This window comes from Drosophila mojavensis, unplaced genomic scaffold (assembly GCF_018153725.1).
Source record: "Drosophila mojavensis isolate 15081-1352.22 unplaced genomic scaffold, ASM1815372v1 contig_136, whole genome shotgun sequence".
In the NCBI taxonomy this organism is placed as follows: Eukaryota; Metazoa; Arthropoda; class Insecta; order Diptera; family Drosophilidae; genus Drosophila; species Drosophila mojavensis.
The window spans coordinates 27,517,097-27,540,209 of record NW_025318667.1 but is presented as its reverse complement, the minus strand read 5'-3'; the positions used below and the strand labels follow the sequence as shown (position 1 = coordinate 27,540,209).

General features: G+C 42.5%; 5 protein-coding genes across 6 annotated transcripts in view; 4 read left to right on the top strand and 1 right to left on the bottom strand.

Moving 5' to 3' along the window:
* Window positions 1–254: 254 nt before the first annotated feature.
* Window positions 255–23,113, bottom strand: part of LOC6584848 (protein gone early) — a 33,221-nt gene continuing 10,362 nt past the window's right edge. For both annotated transcript variants that reach the window (XM_044006949.1, XM_002010453.4), the window contains 7 exons: window positions 4,697–4,960; window positions 4,479–4,630; window positions 2,438–2,565; window positions 1,811–2,374; window positions 1,612–1,734; window positions 1,026–1,529; window positions 255–930 (listed from right to left, as the gene is read on the bottom strand). In XM_044006949.1, coding sequence (XP_043862884.1) covers window positions 843–930; window positions 1,026–1,529; window positions 1,612–1,734; window positions 1,811–2,374; window positions 2,438–2,565; window positions 4,479–4,630; window positions 4,697–4,960 — 1,823 coding nt within the window. In that variant the 3' untranslated portion in view covers window positions 255–842. The remainder of the gene's footprint in view (window positions 931–1,025; window positions 1,530–1,611; window positions 1,735–1,810; window positions 2,375–2,437; window positions 2,566–4,478; window positions 4,631–4,696; window positions 4,961–23,113) is intronic.
* Window positions 6,514–8,096, top strand: LOC26527999. Its single transcript, XM_015161693.3, has 3 exons — window positions 6,514–6,623; window positions 6,698–7,478; window positions 7,547–8,096. The coding sequence occupies exons 1-3, from the start codon at window positions 6,609–6,611 to the stop codon at window positions 7,867–7,869; spliced, it is 1,119 nt and encodes a 372-aa protein (XP_015017179.1). The 5' UTR covers window positions 6,514–6,608; the 3' UTR covers window positions 7,870–8,096.
* Window positions 12,659–14,122, top strand: LOC26528331. Its single transcript, XM_015161703.3, has one exon. The coding sequence runs from the start codon at window positions 12,713–12,715 to the stop codon at window positions 13,466–13,468; it is 756 nt and encodes a 251-aa protein (XP_015017189.1). The 5' UTR covers window positions 12,659–12,712; the 3' UTR covers window positions 13,469–14,122.
* LOC6584850 lies at window positions 16,536–17,156 on the top strand. The gene has a single exon (XM_002010455.4). The coding sequence runs from the start codon at window positions 16,536–16,538 to the stop codon at window positions 17,154–17,156; it is 621 nt and encodes a 206-aa protein (XP_002010491.1).
* LOC6584849 (secreted protein C) lies at window positions 21,657–23,033 on the top strand. Its single transcript, XM_002010454.4, has 3 exons — window positions 21,657–21,743; window positions 21,860–22,676; window positions 22,741–23,033. The coding sequence occupies exons 1-3, from the start codon at window positions 21,729–21,731 to the stop codon at window positions 23,031–23,033; spliced, it is 1,125 nt and encodes a 374-aa protein (XP_002010490.3). The 5' UTR covers window positions 21,657–21,728.

Below are 23,113 nucleotides of genomic sequence, written 5' to 3'. Positions count from 1 at the left end.
ATGCATTTTCACAAATCTATATATTTGATTTCTATTTCCAATGGATTTAGGGTATATTTAAATTTTTTAGAGAAGCCAAACTGGAGATAAAACTTTATAGTTATTATTTACAATGCCTCATATCATTGGAATTAAACACACCCAATACATAGATGATGTTGGGATAGGATAGTTCTACTAGACTGCCCATAAGTATGTTTTTAATTGTCACATTCAATTCGCCCGAAGGTATGCAGCACAGAAAGGCAGTTCGATTTCTGGAAAAATTCGCATTCTGTTTTATTATTTAATTACTTTGTCAAATGTATGGAAATTAAATTCAATTTATACAGTTGCGGTCAATGCACTTAGCAACTAACTAGTAACTAGTACTACAAATTAGACACTCTAGAATTATGGAATATGCCGTCGATCGGAGCCATGCAAATATGTCTTTATCGTCTTGTAAGTTGTAAGTTTAGTTCGACAATTTGAAGAGTACACAATCAGTTAGTGTCAATGGGTGTGAGTGTTTGTGTATGGGTGTGTGTGTGTGTATGTAGGTGTGATGTCAATAGTGGTTTGTCTTGTGTGTGTTACAAATGCTGTGTCTTTAAAAGTAATGGCTACTTATTACACATAAACTAACTTAATTACAGACTATGCTTAGTGCGATTTGTGTGTCCGCCTGTGAGTATATATATATACATATATATGTATATGCATAAATATATATATGTAAGCCTATGTTTGTGTGTGTGTGTGTGTGCTTGTTTATATAAAAAAAAAAGTACAATAAATACGTTGCTGAGCTAAGGAATTGTACACACAGTATCCGTGGGGACATGCGGCAAGTTGTGCCCTCACAGCAGATTGGAGCAGCTGACCTCGGAGGCGGCACAGTTCGTGGAGCGCGGCAGGAATTGAATGTGCTGCCAGGTGGCATTGAAGCTGCATCAAACCGAAAGAGACAGACATAGGGGGAAAGAGAAAGCAAGAGATTAGTGAGCAGATCAATGAGAGGCCAAGCGCCCAGCTACACTTACAGATAGCGCTCGGCCAGCTGCCGCTCCACATGAGGCTTGATGCGCGCGTAGTCCTTGTCCGCAATCGTCGTGCTGCAGTGCTGCTGCATATATGCGAGCGTGAAGAGTTCGTTCTCGTTGAAGGAGCGCAGACCAGGCACACGCAGTCGCCGAGTCAGGCCCAGCGCCTCGTAGGTGACCGCCTGGTCGATGCCGGCGCCCTGTATGGCCGTGCCAGCATCGATGGCCGTCACAAAGGTGCTCAGCGCTCGTGCGGCTGTCCGAGCGGCGCTCAGTGTCACATGGAAGCTCTTCAGCGCCTCCGGTGAAAACGTGCGCAGCTCATGCACCAGGTGCGGCGGCTGGCCTGCGGACAGACAATTGATATCCGGCTTGGCGTACTCAATCTCCGGCACGGCATCGCTTATGTCCGTGCTCTGGGCATTGAACTGCAGCAGGAAGGTGGGGAAATTGTTGATCAGCGTCTCCAGAATGTCCGTGCCAATGCGCGCGAAGTTCACGGCCCTGCGGTGCGAGAAGGAGAGAAAAAGAGAGAGAGAGAGAGAGGTTGATTGACGAACGAGGTAACCAACGGCGGAATACCTACACAGGATAGCGATAGTCGTAGTAGTTGTTGTTCACCAGCACGCGTGATATGAGCAGCATGTTCAGCTTGTTCGAATAGGCAATGGGCTGTGGATGATCCGTCGTGTACATCTCGGACACAATGCTACAAAAAAGAAAAGGGAAAGCCTTTCGATTAAACCAGATCCGAGCACGTGGACTCAAGCTAGATCTCCACTCACACATCCAGCATGCCCAAGGTCTTCAGCTTGTTTTCCATGCGCGACCGGCGGAAGGTCCAAATGGACTCCAAGTGCTCCACAAAGTTGAGGTTGCTCAGCAGCAGATCGTTGTAATAGTTGCTGATGTAGTCCGGCTGCTCGAGCACCTCGTTGGGTATGCCGAACTGCAGCCGCATCTCGGCGAGCTTCTTGTGCATGAACTGTCGCGCTGTCGGCTCCAGCCAGCTGGCCTGCGCCAGCGAATCCTGCAGCTGGTTACGCAAGCTGTAGAACATCAACTGGAGGAACTTCTCATTGCCAGTCGTCTTGTTGAGGCCGTTTGGCTCGTTGCTGCGCACGCGCCCCGCACCCTCGAACTGCTGCTTGGGCGGCTGCTGCTGCAGCGCGTCCACGGCAAAGGGCACCCAATCCCGCACCACCTTGCTGCAAAACAGCCAGCGTGGATAACTGGCTGTGCGTCCATAGATGGCATGATCAAAGTGCTCCGCCAGCGTGCGGTACTCCTTCGACAGGTGCGGCAACATTTGACGCGCCAGCGACCAGATAATGAAGTTGTTAATGGGCCTGCAAGCAAACAGAAAACAATTATAAACATATTCTATTTTGGATAATATATCTCAAGTATACTTCTTGTCCGATGTGGAGATCAGCGTGGATAGCTCGTGAAACACTTCCACATCAGGCACCAACACTTCCGTCTCCTCACTGATTCGCGTGTTGGGAAAGATGGCCTGCAGCGACTCCAGAACGGGCAGCTGTGACAATAACAAGACAAGAGATTTAAGACGGATATATAAAGGTAGATTGTGACAGTGATTGATGGATATATAATATACTGTCTCAACTCTATTATAAAATATCTCAAGAATATCCCTCTATATTAGGGACCAGCTTGGCTTAACTAAAGACATAAGTAAAATGTAATGAGTTCTAATTTAATTGAATTGAATTGAGTGAGTGCAAAGCACATAATGAATTGAATGTGTATGAGTACATGTTGTGTCTCAGAGCATACGATAATCAATGAAATGTGTGAAGACGGAACCGAAAACCAAATGGGGCTATTCTTTTTCCCGTACGCACGATGAAACATTCAACACGAAATCTCTCTTTCGCACTCTTGGTTTAAATGTTGTACGTCCGAATCTTGTGCAAGCGCCCTTTCTCACTCCAAATTATTTTGCTTCGCATTCACTTTCCTTAGCTATTCATGCATACCTCTTATATATAACAATACCTTACTCTAACAATTGGGCTACAATTGGCGATGGGTCCAGCCACAAAGACTAAGCAACATAATTCCTCTGACAAACTTATCGAAGATATGATGAGGGCTCACACTTTAACGAAGGCTGCATTCGCATGGAGTAGTTGATTAAAGGGCACACTAGAGAATAGACTGATAGATTTCGAAATTCTCTTTTTCTTCTTCTCTTCTCTGCCTTTTCGCAAAACAGTTGCTCTCCGGCCGCCCTGAGCTTTAATAAGAAAGAGTTTCCCCGAAAAATTGACTAACAAACCCCACACACCATAAGAATATTTGTAATATTTGAATATTTGAAAACTCAAGTCGGATATGCATTTCGACCGATTCGCGTTCTTCAATATATCTTAACTTCAATTTTATCTATAACATATGTATGTGTTCATTACTGTATTAAATCAGCATATCGTTCTGATCCAGAATATATAAACTTTATAGAGTCTGCCAGACGTTCTGCCTGTTAAATATGTACATTTTGACAAAACCGTTAAAATAGAGATACTGATTTCCCTTTTTCTATGGGAATAAGTTCAAGTAAGTATTGTAGATCAAATTATATAATTAACTATTAATATATATATACGCAAGGAAGACTATTGTGAATTATATTGAATACTTAACTCTTATGACTCAAAATGTAATTTAACAGATGTACAAAAATAATAGTAATAGAACTGATAAAAATAAGCTAAAATATATCTATAAACATATTTATTGCTTTTCTATGATCTTATGGCGAGATGCGTAAAGAGTTTGTTTTCAAAGTTTCCCCAATTTTGGTTTAATTTTGTCGTGATCATCTTCCACTGCTATGTATTAGTAGAGGACTGCACAGAGCAGCTATCAAAATTGAATCCGTGAAAGAGAGAGAGAGAGAAAAAGAGAAATAAAAATAGTTGTTGCTGAACGTAGTTCCGGCTATTGATGAGTGTTGGCTCAGTGGGGCATTAGAACAGGGTTGTTACGATTGTTAGTGGACGAAGAAAATATCGACTAACGATTCGAGATTCTCACGAACAGCACAGACATAAAGTTATAAAATTATAATGAATTGTTAGCAAATTTATTCAGCCACGACATAGAAATCTATTTCAGGCCGAATCGAACATGTTTTCACCTTGCTGTCGAAGTAATCAATATGGTCTTATATGTATGTATGGATGGATATATGTGACAATTAGATTACAAGAACTACGTCTGGGCAAACAAATATATAATCAATACGGGCAAGCTTCGAATCTGTACGGGTTATATAAACCCGTTCCGCAGCGAGTTGAGAGAACATTCTGCAACTGAAATGCCAAAGTGCGATCTATGCCTAAATCAATTAGTACGCTTCCAACTTAATTTGAAACTAGTTTTCGATAGTAATTGGGGAAACACAGTGACTCGCTGAGTGTTTACCGATGGCGCGATGCTCTTCAGCTCTGCCAGCCGGATGAGCTTGTTCTGCTGCCGCTCGCCACGCCCCTTGGCGGACTCGATGTGATGCACGATGCGCCGCTCGTAGTGGAAGATGTCATCGGCAAACAGATCTGCCTCGCGCGACACAATGCCTGGAATGAGATGCACGTTGCATTAGGGTTTGACTTCTCTGATTCTCTGATTATTTGAGTGCTTACCCATATTGATGGCAAAGTCACGCAGAAGCAGCTTATAGCCGCGCACGACCTCCTCGTCGGCGTCCGGGCCGTAGAAGAACTTGTCCGGCAGTCCCACCTCGCCCTCGTCCAGGGTTATGACGTAGTCGTAGGGCACATTGTAGCTGTTCTCCACACTGACCCGATAGTAGGGAAAGATCCCGAACTTCGTTTGCAGTAATTTCAGGGCATTCTTGTACTCCCAGTTCTGCAATCGATTCGTTGCCGAAATTGCCTGCCAGCCACCTGAAAGCAATGGGAAGAGGAAGACATTTATTAACATGCTGTAATCCAATATCCGGAGGAATGACCCCGCTACCCTCTCCCTCTCCCCCTCCTGCTGCGCCTCTACCGACGATGGCAACATCGAGCGGCGCTAATGAAATTCGACAAAAGTACCAAATATGAAATTTGGCACAACTTATGACAACTTCCACTCATACATATTAGAGCATTACGAGCTGCCTGTGTGTGTGTATATATTTTTGGGTTTATAGCAATTAAAAGCGCTAAAATGTTTGACTGCAACGTCTTGGAAATTTCAGACCATCATGCAGTCATAAAAAAAGTCCAAGTATCAGATTAATAAAAACAAATGAAAGCGCATTGTATAACAACAACATTTGTATGCTCTATCCAAGATAAGATCATCGCATGATGGCAATCATGATAGGGTACTACTATGCTATGGCAGATCGTCAATGAGCCCAAGGCCTCAAGCAGGAGCATAGTTATCGCTAGGGATACAATTGTTTTTGACTGAGAAAAATCCTTGCCCTATACAAGATATTCAAGCATAAACATGCTAACCTCAATCCAATGACCCTCCAACGATCAAGGTACACTTGTGCCCAGTGCTCCGATTACTCGCTGTGGGAAACCATAAACCAATAGACAAAACTTATTATACAAGAGTTTTTATATAAAAGGCGGTGCTTTTTGGAGATATAATCTGAATTTAACATAGATCCCTGTAGCTCACTTAGTTTAGACGATCCTGACTCATCCGCCAAGACTTCAACTGATATATTTTATATTTATTAGTTTCTCTAATCGAGTTTGTATGTTGTAACTGTAAGTTAAATGGGTAATCAATATAAATACTTTTGTAGTCAGATACCCTGTAGATCAAATACATTTTATTTTCGGCCGTTCAGACTTGAGTTTTCTGTTCAAAAAGTCGGCATAAAATAATATAAATTAATTACAATATGTCAAAAGAAATCAAACATAGATGAGTAAACCTATGTATATAGTTATAGCGTTTTCCGGTTATAACGACGGCCTCTTGAGCGTCGTTAAAATCTAATACAAAATTATGTTGGTTCTATTGTTATAACCCAAAGAACTTTTTTATCTAAAATGTATATTATCTATAGCATGAATGCTTTATCGACTTTGTATTTAGTATTTTTCCATTCAACTCTTATCAGAAGTCCGAAGTCATCAATTTCATTGACTCCGGGAAAGATAGAGACAGAGACAGAGACAGAGACAGAGTGGGAATCCGCCTGATCGATCCGATTGAATCAGTGGACAGCGTCAAGTGGCATCAGCCAGCTGATGGCGACATTGGATCAACTATTTGGGAGCGATTGTGTCAGCTGTGTTTGCAGCATTAATTAGCGCCTGCGAGGCGAAACGAGTGAAATAAAAGCCCAAAGCCTCATTCTCTAGGTCCGTGCTATCCGGATTTGTGTGGTGTTATAGTTATATTTCATTTTAACAATTTATTGCAAATCAATGCGAGCAAATTAATTAACTTCAATTAAAGGCCAGCAGCGACACTCTCTATATAAACTGAGCGCTGTCTCCAGACAGGGCATCAATTCACCGCAGCTCCTCCAGCGCTCAGCTTCATTCAAATCCGACCGCGTCCACATTGTGCAACAGCATGAACAAATTTCTGGTAAGTCGATGGCAGATAAACTGGATAGGCCCAAGTAGACGCAAGTAATCCAACGATCCGCAATCCATTTGCAGTTTTTGGCCTGCCTTGCAGTGCTCGGCTGCAGTCGCTGGGCAGCAGCGCGTCCTGATCTCAGTCGTCAGGCCTACCGCTACGACATTGGCCAGAACGACAACCTAGTGTCCGGCCCTGTGGTGACGACATCCACTTCGTACCAGCCGACTGCATCGGGCACCACCTACTACAACAACATACCCTCTGTGGGTCAGCTGGTGACGGGTGGGGTCAACTCCGGCTTCGTGCCCTCCGCTCAAGTGGGCGGCATTCAGTACACCAACAGCAACGGCTACTCCAACAGCAACGGCTACTCCAACGGCATCAGCACTGGCAGTGCCAATGGCAACGGCATCTACACCGGCGTGGTCAACGATCACATCGGTCTGACTGGCATCCGGCCAGGACCCGTCATCAACTACAAGGAGCAGGAGGCGTACATCAGCCACTTGGCCAACTTCCAGCCGCCCATCATCAGCAAACACTTCTACCTGCACACCGCGCCCGAGGACCACGATGAGCAGCAGATCGTCCGCTATGTGAACGTGGGCAAGCCGCAGAAGAACTACCGCGTTGTCTTCATCAATGCGCCCGCATCCACCACCAGCAAGGCCAAGATCATTGCCAACGTGGCCCCAGTCGAGGAGAAGACCGCCATCTACGTGCTGTCCAAGAAATCGAACGCGCTCGATGTCAGCGCCGAGGTGGTCACACAGCGTCCCGTCACCAACAAGCCCGAGGTTTACTTCATCAAGTACAAGACTCCGGCGGAGGCAGCGCATGCCCAGCAGACCATCCAGGGTAAGTGCAGTCTAGGCTGTGGGCAACGCGGGTTACACTAATAAATCCATCTTCTACTTGCACTTCAGCCAACTACGATGCCTTGGGCGGCAGCTCCAGCCTCAGCGATGAAGGCATTGTGCCCACCTCCTCCGTCATCAACGCCCTGGGCGACAATGGCTCTTCCGGCGTGATCAGTGACGGCAGCGGCGGCGTCAACATCGTTGGCACTGGTGGCGTACCCATTAGCGGTGTCGGTGTCGGCGTAGGCCCCTCCAACGATAACCTGCAGATCGGTATCAACGCTGGCGCCAATGGCAACCAAGTGGCAACCGGCTCATCGAATGTAGGCACCAGCATCATCCAGACCTCATATCTGCCCGCCAAGCCCATCAGATCCGTCAAGTACTAGACGTGCCATCTGCATCCCAACTATCCCAACCAAACATGCCCAATCAATCCGCGGGCAGCTCCTCGATGGACGCTGCCTGGACTCAACACGCGCCCGACTCTTGATTCTGATTGAATAATCCATGGCGATTATTTGGCTAGAATATGCTAAGCTTAACTCTTGCGATATTCATTTTAGATACCTTTGCGACTGATGCAAAACAAATGAAAAACTATTTTTTTTTTCTCCATTTTTTTTTTTAATAAAATTTAAGGATTTCTTTAAGCATTCAAAAAAAATGCAAAGACTGGTAAAGTTTTTTATTGGAATTGGTTTGAATGAAAATGAAGAACATACAGTTGGGAGGTTCCCAATCTAAAATCCGGGCATCAGCATTAATTTTAGAAACTTAATATAATTAACAAATTACAGAAGCAGGTGACACACAAGACACCTGACGGCCTGCCTCACCTGCTCGATCTGGTCTCAGCTATTTGGCAAGCTCTTCATAATTGTTGAAACTGCATCGAAAACTATAGAAAACCAACGGGGCCCCTAGCCCCTGCCGGAGATGGAGCGACCACCAACCAAAAGCCGATGGCAAATAAATTAGCGTATTTATATAAAAAACAAAATATAAATAAATAAATAAATAATAATAAGAAGAAGAAGAGGAAGAGGAGGAAAAACAAAGCTGTATCACAAAGGGAAACGTAGAGCAAACGCGCTGCAAGGTCACCTCACAAATGCAACGCATTAAAATACCAGAAAGTATTACAAACTCTATATACATATATGGATATATCTATACATACATACAGACAAGACACACACTCACACACACAGCGCGCTAACAAATTTATGATCAAATATATGGATTACATCGCTGGCAGATGCTACCTGGTATTCGGTATCAGCATCCATCTATATCTCCCCTATGTGAGCGCATCTGCATATTAATGCGTCTCGATCTTTGCATAAAGATAATCACACCTACTAAATAAAGCGATACGATCTGTGGCCAGCGCAGTCTGCGCTCGAACATTTGTCCCTCGGTTTTTACTGTCAGCGTTTATAAAAAGTTACATAAATTATTTCGCAGAGGCTTTGACGTCTTTCGGATCTTTTGGTTCGGCTACGGCTTCGGCGACATCCAAAAAATAAACACATATACATATAAAAGAAGATATGAAATTATGGATATGGAATGCCTAATTGATAATTATCGTTTTGTTCGCTTTTGAGCCATCTGAGCGCGAGCTGTTTATAACTAAATTAGTGGATCAGCCGCTAGATATCTGTCGCACTCTCAAGTTTATGCTCGACCATCAATCAATGCTCATCAATCATCAAGCACTCCATCAGCTGATCGAGCTCAGCTTTGCGACAAATTATGCAATATGATGAGCTCTTCTAGCGACCTCCACGGAGCCAGAGGTGAATGTGTCGCAGCAGCTTCTGCTTCTGCGTCAGCCTCTGATCTGCTTCTTTTCCTTCTATAGATTTCAACACCCGCCAGTCGCCTGACTGACTCATCGGCCTATTGTTAACTGTTGACTGTTGATTGGTTTAGGAGGCCACCATCTACGGCAATCGCCAACACTAACAGCTGAAGAATAACATAATTGGACATTTGGCCAGCATCCGATCAGAGCTATGGAAAATCCATGACAAACAACGCTTTATATAGTCAATTATAAACGCATTTCGATTATTCAATTTGCCATAATATTTAGCTGGAGGTCAAGCCGAAGTCGATAGATAATATATATAGAATGTATAGTGTAGAAAGATAAAGATATACATATGTATATATATACAGATGAAGAATACAAATACGAACAAGTAAGAAGACTCTAGTCGAGACTGCTCGACTAGGAGATACCCTGAACCCTCTAATCTGATATTCTAATCACTCTGCACTTCTTTTCGGCACACATACATACACACGCACGTATTAGAGGGCACTCTGCTAACTGCGCAGTAAGCAGCGACTGCGCTTGGACTGCGCTGCAGTGTGGGCTATATTATGAGAATTTATTTGTTGAATAATTTCTTTTGTAGACATACGATCTTAATGAAACTTTCAGAGCGTAATCATAATGTTCAAATGTATGTACATTCCAAAGCACAAGTCTCTAGTACTTGAAATACGCCTACAAAGGTGATGGTGATGGGGTGGATATAAGGATGGGGGGTAAATTACAACAAAAATCGAAATTATATAAAATACATATAAGTCTATATTTAAAATTTGGAAGCTCTAGCTCGAAAGGTGTAGAAGATATAATTTTATAACTGGTTTTCGATAAGGTTTTTTATCGATACAAAAAGATCGGGATGAGTTATCGATTTTTAATGATAAATACGGACATTTAAACAAAAGTTGAAGTCTCTAGCTCTTATATCTTCTGAAATCGACGCGTTCATACATACGGACAGACGGACGGACAGACAGACGGACAGGGCCAAATCGACTCAGCTCGTCACCCTGATCAAGAATATATATACTTTGTGGGGTCTGCCACGCCTCCTTCTGCCTGTTACATACATTTCAACAAACCCATTATACCCTGATTTCCTATTGAAAATGGGTTCAGGGTATAAAAATATAATATGTAGATACAGATAGGCCTAAAGATCCAAATCGGGAAAAAGGTACAGATACAGAGAGATACAGATGAAAATACAAATTGGAAACAAGATACAGATATAGAGAGGCATATAGGTGAAAACTGAGAAGATACGGAAACAGATAAGAACTAAAGAAGAGCTACCGATGAAGATACAGAAGAAAATGCAGATGAAGCGTACGATAAAAAGATACAAATGCAGATGGAGCTCAAGAAGGAAATACAAATATAGATATACCTAAGAATCAAATTGAGAAATATGCAGATGAAAATATACAGATACAGATAGAGATAGAGATAGAGTTACAGAACGATATACGCATGAAGATACAAATAGTGAATAAGATACAAATACAGTTAGATACAGAATAGATATATTGCTAGAGACAGAGATAGAGATATAAATACCGATAGATAGAAAAGTTGCCGATGTAAATTTAGGTAACAATCCAGATACAAATGCAGATAGAAAAACTTAGAGGTAGCGAATTAGATGCAAAAAAAAAAAAAAGGACATGGAATACTTTTATATATACAAACATAGAAGGAAATGTAAAAACCACTGCAGATTAGGTCTTCATTGTCATAGGGCCCAGAGGGAACAATGCTCCAGGGCCTCCGTCACGGGACGGCCTTCACCATAATTAATATAAACTATGTATTCTTAATTGGCAATAAAATCAAGGATATCAGTATATGATTCTTATAATAAATAGTTCATTTATATCGCTAGGATATTGATCTCTATTTTAAGCACGGGCCCATGACATTAATGTGATTTATCTGGCACTGTGTAAGATACAGATATATAAAATGTTCCCTTTCTCAGAAACAGCTCAGGAAATTTATATTTATATACATGTATAATATATGATATAGATATGGATACACAGAGAGAGAGAAAGAGCGGGTGACAGAGAGAGAGAGAGTATTTATGTCAGGTACTATACGGAGGGACTCTCCCTACTCAAATGAATTTATCGTACTGTAAACATTTCAATCAGACTCAAAATCTACTAGATTCAGAGATATCAAGGCTTGATCTACTTTTTTATGACTTGTCTAGTTATATGTTATGTTATATAATATAAATATGTAAGATACATTCTATATATTATATATGCACAGATCGAGACACATTGCGTAGCAGCTTTGTGACATATTTGATGCCCATTTGGTTCGCATATTGATCGTATTCAATCAGATGGTCCGTCGCCATTCATATTGAGATGTATGAAACCATCTTTTAAGTGTTTCACATTTGCAAGTTAATCGATCAGCAATGTGATGGGCAGGTCAGCATTGCTCTGGGCCAAAGAAAAACCCAGCAAACTAGTTTCGCTAAACACATTTTATTTTAATTTTTTTTGCCGATTGCTTTGGAGGCCTAGAGTCAAAGACTAATGCCGTTCAGGTGCCGTTTAATTAGATGCAAACGGCGGCCAGCAAAGCCTACAGAAACTGGCAAAAAAACTAAACTTTCTGTATATCCATGGGTCTATTAATAATCTACTCAGCTGTGAGGCCAGCGCAGCGCGCAGTCAAGTTCAATGCCTAAGCTGCCAAAATTATATAGAGATAGAAACAGATACATATGCTAGATGCTACATATATACACATATATGTATATATATATATGCTTATATATGTTATTCGAGACGAGACGAGTGGCTATTGTTATACGAGATATATGAGCTCTATTCAAAATGTGAACCATGGCTACGCAGCGCATATCAGAATCAGCCACGCCCCACTGCCTGTGGCTGACTCAACATGCAGTTGAGAGATTTGAATAAATTTTTGGTAGCATTCGCTGCTCGAGCCTATCTTGAAAGCGAGCCAACTCTGTGGACATGTCCAAATTGTTATTGCCATGTGCCAAGCTGAGCAGTCGCCAAGCAGCTCGACTGCCGCTGCCCCTGCTGATGCTTTTACTGATGCTGATGTTGCTGATGTTGCTGATGATGCTGATGATGCTGATTTACATAAATTACAACAACAAGCTGGTAACTGATGGCGCCGACAGCGCAGCCAGCGGCCACAGCCGATCTGGAAAGCAGCGCATATAAGCCAAGTGGAGCGACCAGAAATGCAACCATTGCCCTCAAGCAATCCAAAGCAAAACGTGCTCAAACGAACGCGACGCGATAGCGACAACCAAGCTAGCAAGCATTCAAGGATTACCACAAGGATAACTCACAGAAACTCACCAAAACAAACCCAATTCGAAAATGCGTTCCACATCAGCTCAGCTAGTGTTCGGCTGCGTCGCCGCTCTGCTGGCCCTGGCCGAGGCACGTCCTCAGTACGGCTACGAGCAGCCGCAGACTAGCGATCTCTTTGTGGGCGGCATTGGCCTGTCGGGCCTCCCGAACCCCGGGGGACAACTGGTGCTGCCTAGCCCGGTGGGCCAGCTGCAGCAGGTACATCGAGGCGGCGACAAGTACCTGCCGCCAGCTAGCACCACGCCGGCGCCCATCATCAACAAGAAGTTCTATCTGGTGTCGGCGCCCGAGGAGCGCGGCAACGAGAACAAGGTGAAGCATCTGGTGCTCGGCAGGCCGCAGAAGAACTATCGCGTGGTGTTCATCAAGGCGCCAGCTGGCGACAATGCCAACGTTAAGTACTCGGCCGAGTTCGCGCCGCAGGAGGAGAAGACCGTCATCTATGTGCTGAGCAAGAAGGGCAACGACTTGGATGCCAACGATATTGCGACACCTGCGCCGACGCAGCCCAGCAAGCCGGAGGTGTTCTTCATCAAGTACAAGACCGACGACGAGGCCAACCAAGCCCAGAAGGAGATCCAGGGACAGTACGACAAGCTGGGCGGTACCAACGAGTTCCAGGAGGACAACAACGCCCCGATCACCTCCGTCATCGGCAGCCTCGACAGCCTCAATCCCGATGGCAGCTACAACTACCGCCAGATCAATCGCCCCAGCACTAATCCCACTTCCCAGTATCTGCCCAGTGCCCTGAAGCGATAAGCCCCCGCACTCCGCACCACCACGCCACGCCCTCTATCCCCAAACCCAATCCCCGCCCACGCACGCACACAAACTTCAGTCCTTCTAATAGCTTGTTATGTGTTGTTTAGTTTTAAGCACATTGTTTCCCTCGACCACATATATTTTTTTTTTGTTTTTTGTTTTTGTTATTGTTTTAAAAAATAAATAAATAAATTGTATATATAAAGAAGTACGCAACGTTTTTTCAAGAGACACTTCTTTGGGGTAAGGTCGCGTAGTTTCCGCGCTATAAAATGCCATTTAAAAAATTAATAAAAATGCCATAAATAAATTGAAATGTTGCTCAAATCATGCCAAGCGGCTAATAAAGGTCCGAAGCGGCCAAAAAGCAAAATGCTCAAATGCAAATCAACAATTCAACGTCCAAAAAACAATTCGACAGCCAACAAAGCGGCCCGGCGCCCAAAATACCTCAATATTAGCTTAAATGAAGTGAGAAATCAAAATAAGCACATCAAAGTTAATTATAATTGAATCAAACAGCGCATCTTTTACTTCGAGCGATCGTTAAACTGACGCCCCATGACAAAATATGACGTCGATCTTAATGCTGCGACGCAGGCCAAATGCATAAATATGCATGAGCTCAACCAGAGAGAGAGAGGGAGAGATGAAGAGGAAAAATGGAAGGAGAGAAAATACATTGGAACATTATTTTCTTATCAGATGGATAGATTAAGAGCTCCATTAACCGCTGAATGTGGCCTAATTGAGTGCAGCATGAATACAAATCTTGGCTCAAATCAGCTGAACCACATTAAACGATGATCGTAACATTAGCGATTGTAGCCAGACTAATGATATTTTGTTATTGTCTGATATGAATGGAGATAGATCAATGGCTACATAAATGTTGACATCACAATCCATATGTAGGTCAGATCGCGCATAGTAGCTGCTGTCAGCAGTTGACATGCAGTTAAATCAACTCTCGAATTTGCATTTTAATTTATTATATATATTTTTTTGTTTTTAATAAGCGTCGAGTCCATCCAATACAATTGATGTATCATAACTAAACAATGTCTCGTCACAAACAATAATGCAAGGTAGGACTCGGGATTGACAATCTGCAGTATTGATTGTCATATAAGTATGTATATTATAATAATAATAGATATTAAGCTAGAGTTAAGATCCTAAGTACTCCATTAGGGATGTCTTTCCGTAGAGTTGCAGAATTTTTACTGGACAGCTGCTCTATCCAATCGCTAATAGTGGCCTTGAACCGATATTCCATTATGGACAGACTTCCACCAGAGCATTACCTGCACCAGGGTTTCAGCTGTCCCTTCTGAGCTACTCGCACTTTCCTTAGCCATCGATTGAGCCCATTTAGCCATTGCCTAGTTAGTAATCTATTGGGTCCTTCATCCTCAAGAGGCCTTCCAGTCTGAAGATCGAAATTGCTGGAACTTTGCAAATTTTGCAAATCAATTTTGACATTGGCGTTGAGTTACCAGAGCTCCTACATAAAACATCACATCATTTTCGCCTTACTTGAGTGTATAAACACTTTCGATAGTAAAACACTAAAATATTTGGCTCATATGCTGCTTTCGACCTTCCATCCACCAAAGCAAGACTATTTCGTAAACCCCAACAAAGTTTTTACAAACATGCCTTACTATATCAGTTATTTAAATAAGTAACGGTAAAGCGATTAAACTGAAAGTTGGTTGCAAAAAAAAAAATTCAGATCATCTGCTGTCATCAAACGAAATCACTGAGTGATCGATCCAAAATTTCATACCATCAAAGAGTATTGCGATTTATATATTTTTACATTTAAATAACTCGTGCTCTAATACTTATATAATATATATTTTCAGTTAACAGAAAAGTCTCTTCAATTTCCATTCGGCATGTCAAATGTTCAGTCTCTGCATCTTGTTTCTGAAATTTGAATGACTTATTATTATTGATTATTCAAATCTTGAGATACTCTCATTTATGGCGAGCCCAAATCTGTATCGTTTCATTAGGTCGAAGGCGGCAAGCGAGCAGCCCTTGAGCAACCTTCGTACAAGATCATTTACATCTTTATCAGTGATTTCTGATTTCTAGCGGCTTTGGCTTTGGGCAGAGGCAATTTTTCTTAATAAATCAAGTCATAAATCAAATTAGCTGTACCATTTTGCCAAATGCGACATGAAAGTGTGGGAATTACGCGTCAATTTATGCAAATCGATGCGCATCGAGGCCTGAATCGAAGCCGAAATCAAAATTGATGTCAAGCCAGCCAGCTCGTCGTATTCTCACACAAATATAACAAATAAGAGAAATATATCGCTGTTGATATTTTAATTGTCTCGACTTGTTGACAACAACGCGACCGAAACCAAAATGAATTAATCTACTAATCAGCTGTGAGGCTGCGAAACGCACAAGAAATAAAAAATAAAAAATAAAAAGAAAACTTTGAAATGTTGAACAAATGCAAAGGCTGTGAAGCGCAGATTAGATCACACCAGCTGCCCATTAGTCAAAAAATGGAGAAGCAACAGAAGAAGAAGAAGAAGCAATGTGGGGGCGTTGAATGATGCCGCATAAACTGTGGACAATGGCCAAACAAGATGTTTATGCGCGCAGCGATAAAAGATAAATGAGCCAAAACTATGATCTCTGAAATTTATGATAAAGACATACATATACATATATACATATATACATATATACATATATACATATACATATGTATATTTATGAAATGTAAAAATGTGTATATGTGTATTACAAAATGCAGCGGAAATATATGTATTCTATGCCAATCGCAACTCAAATACAAATGTGCAAATATTACGAAAATAATCTCTAGATCTTGGCAGCCAAGCCAAATGTTGTAACAATTTCGCTTTTAACGGCTCCTTTGTTTTCACTAATTTGCAACAAGTTCGTTGCCAAAGTCTTTGGCTAATTGGGCCCCGAATTGTGTGCAAAAAACACTTCAAGATTCTGCCCAATATATATACGGCGTGTGGCCACCCACTGCCACACACATTTCGAGGCATCATCCACTAGCAACATGTTGGGCTTTGTCATCTTTCTCGTTTCGTTGGAGCTCTTTGGCCACTGCCAGGCTCTGCCGACGCGCTCCTATTTGCCACCGGTGGCTGGGGAGAGTCCTACGACGTCAGCGCCGCTAATTACCAAGCAGTTCTACAGCATTGTGGCAGCTGAGGACCCGGAGGAGCTGCAGCCACGCACCAAGCACCTGCTGATCGGACGTGCCACGCGCAACTATCGCGTCATCTTCATCCGCGCGCCCAATACCCAGAACGAGGCTCTCAGGTACACGGCCGAGCTGGCGCCCCAGGAGGAGCGCACGGTCATCTATGTGCTGAGCCGCAAGCAGCCGGAGCTGGAGGCCCAAGATATAGAGCCACCAAAACCGCAGCAGCAGTCCCTGACCAAGCCCGACGTCTTCTTCATCAGATACAAGACCAACGAGGAGGCCGCCGCTGCCCAGCGTGAGATCCAGACGCAGTACGACGTGCTGGGCGGCAACTCGGAGCATGCGGCGCCCTACGTGGCGCCAGTGCAGTCTGTGATTGGCGCCCTGGAGCCCCCAAAGTCCCCAACAGATGCAGCCAAAGGGGCTCAGTTGGGCTACGATTATCAGCGACCGACAAAGAGTTTTCATTAAAGCGCATAAGCGTGTGCATATGAGTGTGAGTGTGCGTGTGTGTATGCATGTGAGTGTGGTGCTGCAGGCGATTGGGTGGTGTCAATTTAACGATCGTCCCATGCGCACCACTAAGTGTCTTATTAACATTGCCGGGTAGCAGCATTTGCATAAAAGTGATAAGCGTTAAATATATAGACAATGCCGATACAAATAAAATCCCCACTAATCCAATAACAACAACCACAAGACGTCATAAAAAAATCGCGAACGCGTAAATTAAAATGTTCAACTCAACAGCCGCAAAGTGTTTTATTTTTGTAGATTTCGCATACTTTTTGCAAACTTTTATAGTTTATGTGTATTTTTTTTTTTTTTTTTTTTTTTTTTTTTTTGTTTTTATTTTAAATTTTATATATAAAAAAAAGTGTTTTTTTCTTGTGTTTTTCTTTCCTTTTTGCCAAAGTGCTATGACCCTGTGCCAAACGAGGCGGCTTTGGGCAATGCGAAGCATATGGACAACAGGAAGAACAAGAAATGTACAGATATTTCTGAACAAAAAACTAATTTGTATTTTAAGCTTATTAAATTGTTGACAGTGTAATTTTGAATATTGTATAAATATCATATTAAAACTATAAAAACTAAATAAACTATTAAATATTTTTTTATTTATTTGTATTTATTTATTTAAAGGAAGACTAAGACGTCTGTATGTGTGTGTGCGTGTGTGTGGCTGGTGGCAGATATACGACTATGTATGTTTTCGTAGTTCATTTCTCTCTGCTGCCCCTGCCTCTGCTCCTATTTACATTAATTATCATGAAGATGTTGATAGAGGGCATTCGCGGTTCGTCGAGGATCGCCAAACCACGAATTTCAGTTTGATTTACATAAATTTTGCAAATAGTTAAATTCAGAAAAAAAGAAGAAAAGATAGAAAAAAAAGAGACATCAATGCATCTTCTTTATTTTGGTGGCTGATTCGCAAAGCAGCTCGTGTAGATTTATTTGCATTTGCATTTAATTAATGGGATTGTGGAAGCGGCGGCCATATCTGGACATCAACTAGACGACCTTTTTGTGATTGGCAGCCGAACCGAACCGCACAAGACGGCAGCTATTAATCTTCAAATATGCATAAGAAACTTAAAACAAAATCAAAAAAGAGAAAAAAAAAACAACATAAAAAGTGTATACATATATACAAAAGAAGAAACAATAGAGGAAAAGTTATGCAATCCATATTCCAAGGCCAATGCGTTAATTGGCTTGACGTAAAAAGTTTGTGTTCTAAGTCATTCGTTTTGGGCTGGAGCACACTCACACCGATACACACACACGCACACACAGTGCAGTGACAAATGCCGTACTATGGACTTAATTGATATAGATTCGAACATCTGAAAATACTACCGTCTAGCTAATAACTATTTTTTTTTTTTTTTGTGGGCTGCGGCTGCTGAATTCAATCGGCTTATTTCAAGGTGGCTACCGCGCATAAATCATAACATTTTAGCCATATAAAATGTGGTCTTAAGTAACTGCCAGATCGGCCGCGCGAGCCGACAAACCGACAAAGCTCGCCCCAAAGCGCATTCAAATTATGCCAATTATAATGAAATTTTTCAATAATAAATATATAAATAAATAAATACAAAAAAACAAAAATAATAAGATGACAACGACGACGACGACGTTTGGAATTTCTGCTTTTAGTCGCAACTCAAGTATACAAATGACACAATATAATCGAGCCATCTTTTCGTTGCATACCGCCACCAGCCACCAACCACTAACCACCAGCCACTAGTCTTATCAAATGAAAATGGAAATGCTTCAGTTAACAAACATAGCCATAGACCGGCCTATTTGCCAACAGCCCAGACAAGCCTGACCAGTGTGGCGTCTTCATTGAAATACATTAAACCGGGTCGATCGGGCCAGAAAGATCTGGCATTTGCTCAGCTGCACCATTTACGCTCATTTCAGCCTAATTAATTTTTTGTATTTTTCAAAATACTGTTACTACGGTCCAAACAAAATTTCAACAAAATATATATTGAAACGATTGCTAGAATTATCATATTTTAAATCTGCAATAATTCTAAATTCTCCTCTTTGCATTATTATCTACTGGTTTTTGTTTGGTACACTACTTGAACTTGCCTGAACTGAACTACAGTGGACAAACACAATACGTTCCAGCATCTCAGTCGTTAAGCAAAATGTTCGTCACCCGAACTCACAAACGTTGCACCTAAATTGCATGCAAAATAGTGCCAAAAAAAATGCGGCCCGGGCGCAATGATTTGGGGGCGGTAAAACGATCTTTGCTGTTCCGTGAATTTCAAAACGAAAAATTTGTTTAGCAAAAATTTTTTTTTTACTCAAACCAAACATATAATTTAAATTAAACTAAAATTCTAAATTAAAATATAAACTATAGTTTGTTATATTTGCAAAACTGTCGCTAATGACCTGTAAGGTTCTTCTCCCAATGAAGATATATAACTCTTTTAGTAAAAGTAGGTCGTCTTGGATATCGTTGATTAAATTCTGCAAGTTTCTGACATATTCCTTCTATTTTGGGAAGCTTATCCTTGTATGAGTACCCAAAATTTCAATTAAATGCCCTCGTATTTCTTCTTCTGAATTCAATTCTGCACTTTTTATGTTCTGACATGTTTCGCTTTTATTGAATTCTCTCGGTAGTACTCAGACCCCACTTGTTGCATTTTTATACCCTGAACCCATTGAAAATGGGATATCAGAGTATAATGGTTTTGATAAAATGTATGTAACAGGCAGAAGGAGGCGTGGCAGACCCCACAAAGTATATATATTCTTGATCCAGGTGACGAGCTGAGTCGATTTAACCCTGCCCGTCTATCTGTCTGCCCGTCTGTCCATATGTTTGAACGCGTCGATTTCAGACAATATAAGAGCTAAAGACTTGTTCTTAATAATTATAATTATCTCGCAACTATTTTATGTATCTGTATTTATAAGGTAGTTAGTTATATGCTCCGATTTAAGCATATAACTCGTAATCTACAAAGAGTATGCTGTAGGTAGTTCAATTTTATCAAGTTTAGTTTCCATCGATAACTTTGTTATCGATAAATATCAATATGTGGAAATTGAAAGACCCATTAAAGCAGAGACATATTAAGGTGTGTAGATTTCCTGTATACTTAATACACTACTATAAAAATGCTTAAATTAGCAAGTCAGCATCATGAATATCTTCAAGTTCATGCCTTAATTACAAATACTATATATGTACTTCAAAAGTTCTCAGCTTTGCTTCAAATCCCTGTCTAGACATATTAATTGAATACTCTAAAGAGGGGCGTCTTTATTTTTAGACTTTTCATTCTGAATCTTGTACACATTTAGACAGATCATTCAATATACATAATTCAAAAAACATCAAACTTTGGCCCATTCAGGCAGTCTAGAATCTACGTAATTATGCTTTAGCCAACGAATTTCTACGAATTTCGAGCTCTCGCTTGGGGGCTAGCACATAATTAAATACTTAGTACGTCAAACAAATATCCCATTGCGGAAGCTTGGTCTCTTTGTAGTCTCTAAGAAAAATCCCAATGAGTTTGTTTAGATGGAAAAAAAAGTTGTATAGCAACCAGAAAACTTGTTGTATTGAACATTTCGAACATGGACAGCAGACAAATTGCGTTCATTAATAACATTATCAGAAGAGAATCAAAGGACGCCCAGCCGTGAGTGTGCACGATTATCAGATACCCTGTAAGAATCGACTCTACGATATGCTCATCTGATCCCATTTGAATTGCAATTAGTATGATTTACTCCACCCAGTTTCATTTCAGACTAAACTGTACTAAATGGAATCAAATTTCATTGAAAATAATCAGACATTGATCTGGCTTGGCTTAATTAATTTAACCCCCACATGAGAATATAATGATAAAATTGATGCGCTTTCAGTCATTAGCTGTGAGTAGACGTCACCAGATGAGCTCGAGCTCGACGCATAAATTAATTCACCAATCGATCATTTCGTGATCTCAAGGAATTCGCGGTTGGCTGCAAAGACAAAAATGCAACGGAAATTAACAAGTGATTCTTTTTTTCCGATTATTTATCAATGTGTTTGCTTAAGCTTATGGTGATGCGTTGTCAATAGTCGCTGAAGAGTTGCAAACTGATCACTTGAAGCATTGATTAATGCCGCCAAGATTAGTAGCAACAACAACGACAACAACAGCTATCAGACAACAGGTCACATTAAAGGAAGCAAGAGGAGAACAGCGTCGCGCTAGAGAGCGAGCAAGAGAGCGTCAAATCAAATGTCAGAGGTATGTTCGCATAGCCAAATAATTGAGCAATTAATTAGCTACCATCATATAGAAGAAGAAACAAGAAGCAACAACAATAGCAATAGAAACAGCAGAAGAAATATGAATTCATATTGAATATTGAGTATATTGATTAGGGAATCGCTTCGGGGCCCAAATGTGCGACTATAAAAGCCCAAACGGCGGCGAGGAGCGGCATCAGTTAATCAACTGAAGCTTCTGAAGCCTAACCAAATCTGAATCCAGCATGCGTCTACTTGTGGTAAGGCTTAATGGATAACACCCAAGGATTACATACACACACACCCGTCTCTCTCACACTCACACTGACGCTAACTCCATCTTTCTCTCTCCCTCTCTCACACGCTCGCTTTGCAGACACTGTGCACGCTCTGCGCCCTGGCTCAAGCCAAGCCTCAGGGCTACAACTATGGCAGCGGCGTCTCTGGAACTCTGACCACGACGGGCGGTGGAGGACACGGCTCCAGTTTTCTGAGTGCACCGAGCACTACTCAGAGTGTGTCTACCTATGGACCACTGGGAGCATTCCATGGCGCCGGCGTTGGGTCATTGCTGAGCAGCGCCAGCTCCGGGTCCAGTTCCGCATACGGCTCTGGATCCGGTTCTGGTTCCGGTTCCGGTTCGGGTTTTGGCCGCAACACTTACACCCAGGGCAGCGGCATTAGCAGTGGTGGACACTCCTCGTCTGGCCTTGTCAGTGGCGGCTTTGGCAATAGTGCCACAAGCAACTTTGCCGGCTTCGGTCAAACGCCCAATATTGGCTTTGGAGGATTGGCTGGTTATCAGGCGCCCAGCTATCAGCAGCAGCAGCAGGTGGACCAACAGGTGGCCTTCGAGGCGCCCATTGTGCACAAACAGTTCATCACGATCGCTGCGCCCGAGGAGCACGAGAATCTGGAGCGCGTCAAGCACCTGGTGATTGGCCGTCCGCAGAAGAACTATCGCGTCATCTTCATTAAGGCGCCATCGTCGAGCAGCGCCAATGTCAAGCTGTCGGCCGAGTACGCGCCCAAGGAGGAGAAGACCGTCATCTATGTGCTCAGCAAGAAGGACTCGACGCTGGAGGTCAACGACATCGCTACACCGGCGCCCACCATTCCCAGCAAGCCAGAGGTCTTCTTCATCAAGTACAAGACCGACGCCGAGGCTTCCCATGCCCAGCAACAGATTCAGGGTAAGTCCAATCCGATAAGCATCTCCCAATCTCCGACTCTCACACAGACTCTCTCACGCCACAGCCGAGTACGATCGCATCGAAGGCACCTCGGAGCATACCGATGGCGGCGTGGCACCTGCCCAGTCTGTCGTTGGCATCCTCGACGCTGGCAGCCGCGGCGTCAGCTCCTCAGCCGGTGGCCTTGCCTCCGCTGGCAGCCAGAATTTCATCAGCACCAGCAGCGGCGCTGGCAGCCTGGGTCATGCCAGCGGACAGGCCGTTATCACCAGCACCGGCGGCGGCAGCAGCACCACCACCACCACCAACCTGGGCAAGGGCAGCCAGAGCTCGACATATCTGCCGCCTAGCCACTAGAGGAGCTACAGCAGCAGCTAACAAATATTTTTTTTCTACACTAGTTGCAATAATCTAATCAAATCTTTTTTTTTTTTTTT

Bases quoted from the DNA above. Each gene is read 5' to 3' on its own strand.
- LOC26527999 (XM_015161693.3), top strand. The intron at 7,479-7,546 runs GTAAGTGCAGTC...CTTGCACTTCAG, and splicing joins TGCCCAGCAGACCATCCAGG to CCAACTACGATGCCTTGGGC.
- LOC26528331 (XM_015161703.3), top strand. From the start codon at position 12,713: ATGCGTTCCACATCAGCTCAGCTAGTGTTCGGCTGCGTCGCCGCTCTG.
- LOC6584850 (XM_002010455.4), top strand. From the start codon at position 16,536: ATGTTGGGCTTTGTCATCTTTCTCGTTTCGTTGGAGCTCTTTGGCCAC.
- LOC6584849 (XM_002010454.4), top strand. The intron at 22,677-22,740 runs GTAAGTCCAATC...CTCACGCCACAG, and splicing joins TGCCCAGCAACAGATTCAGG to CCGAGTACGATCGCATCGAA.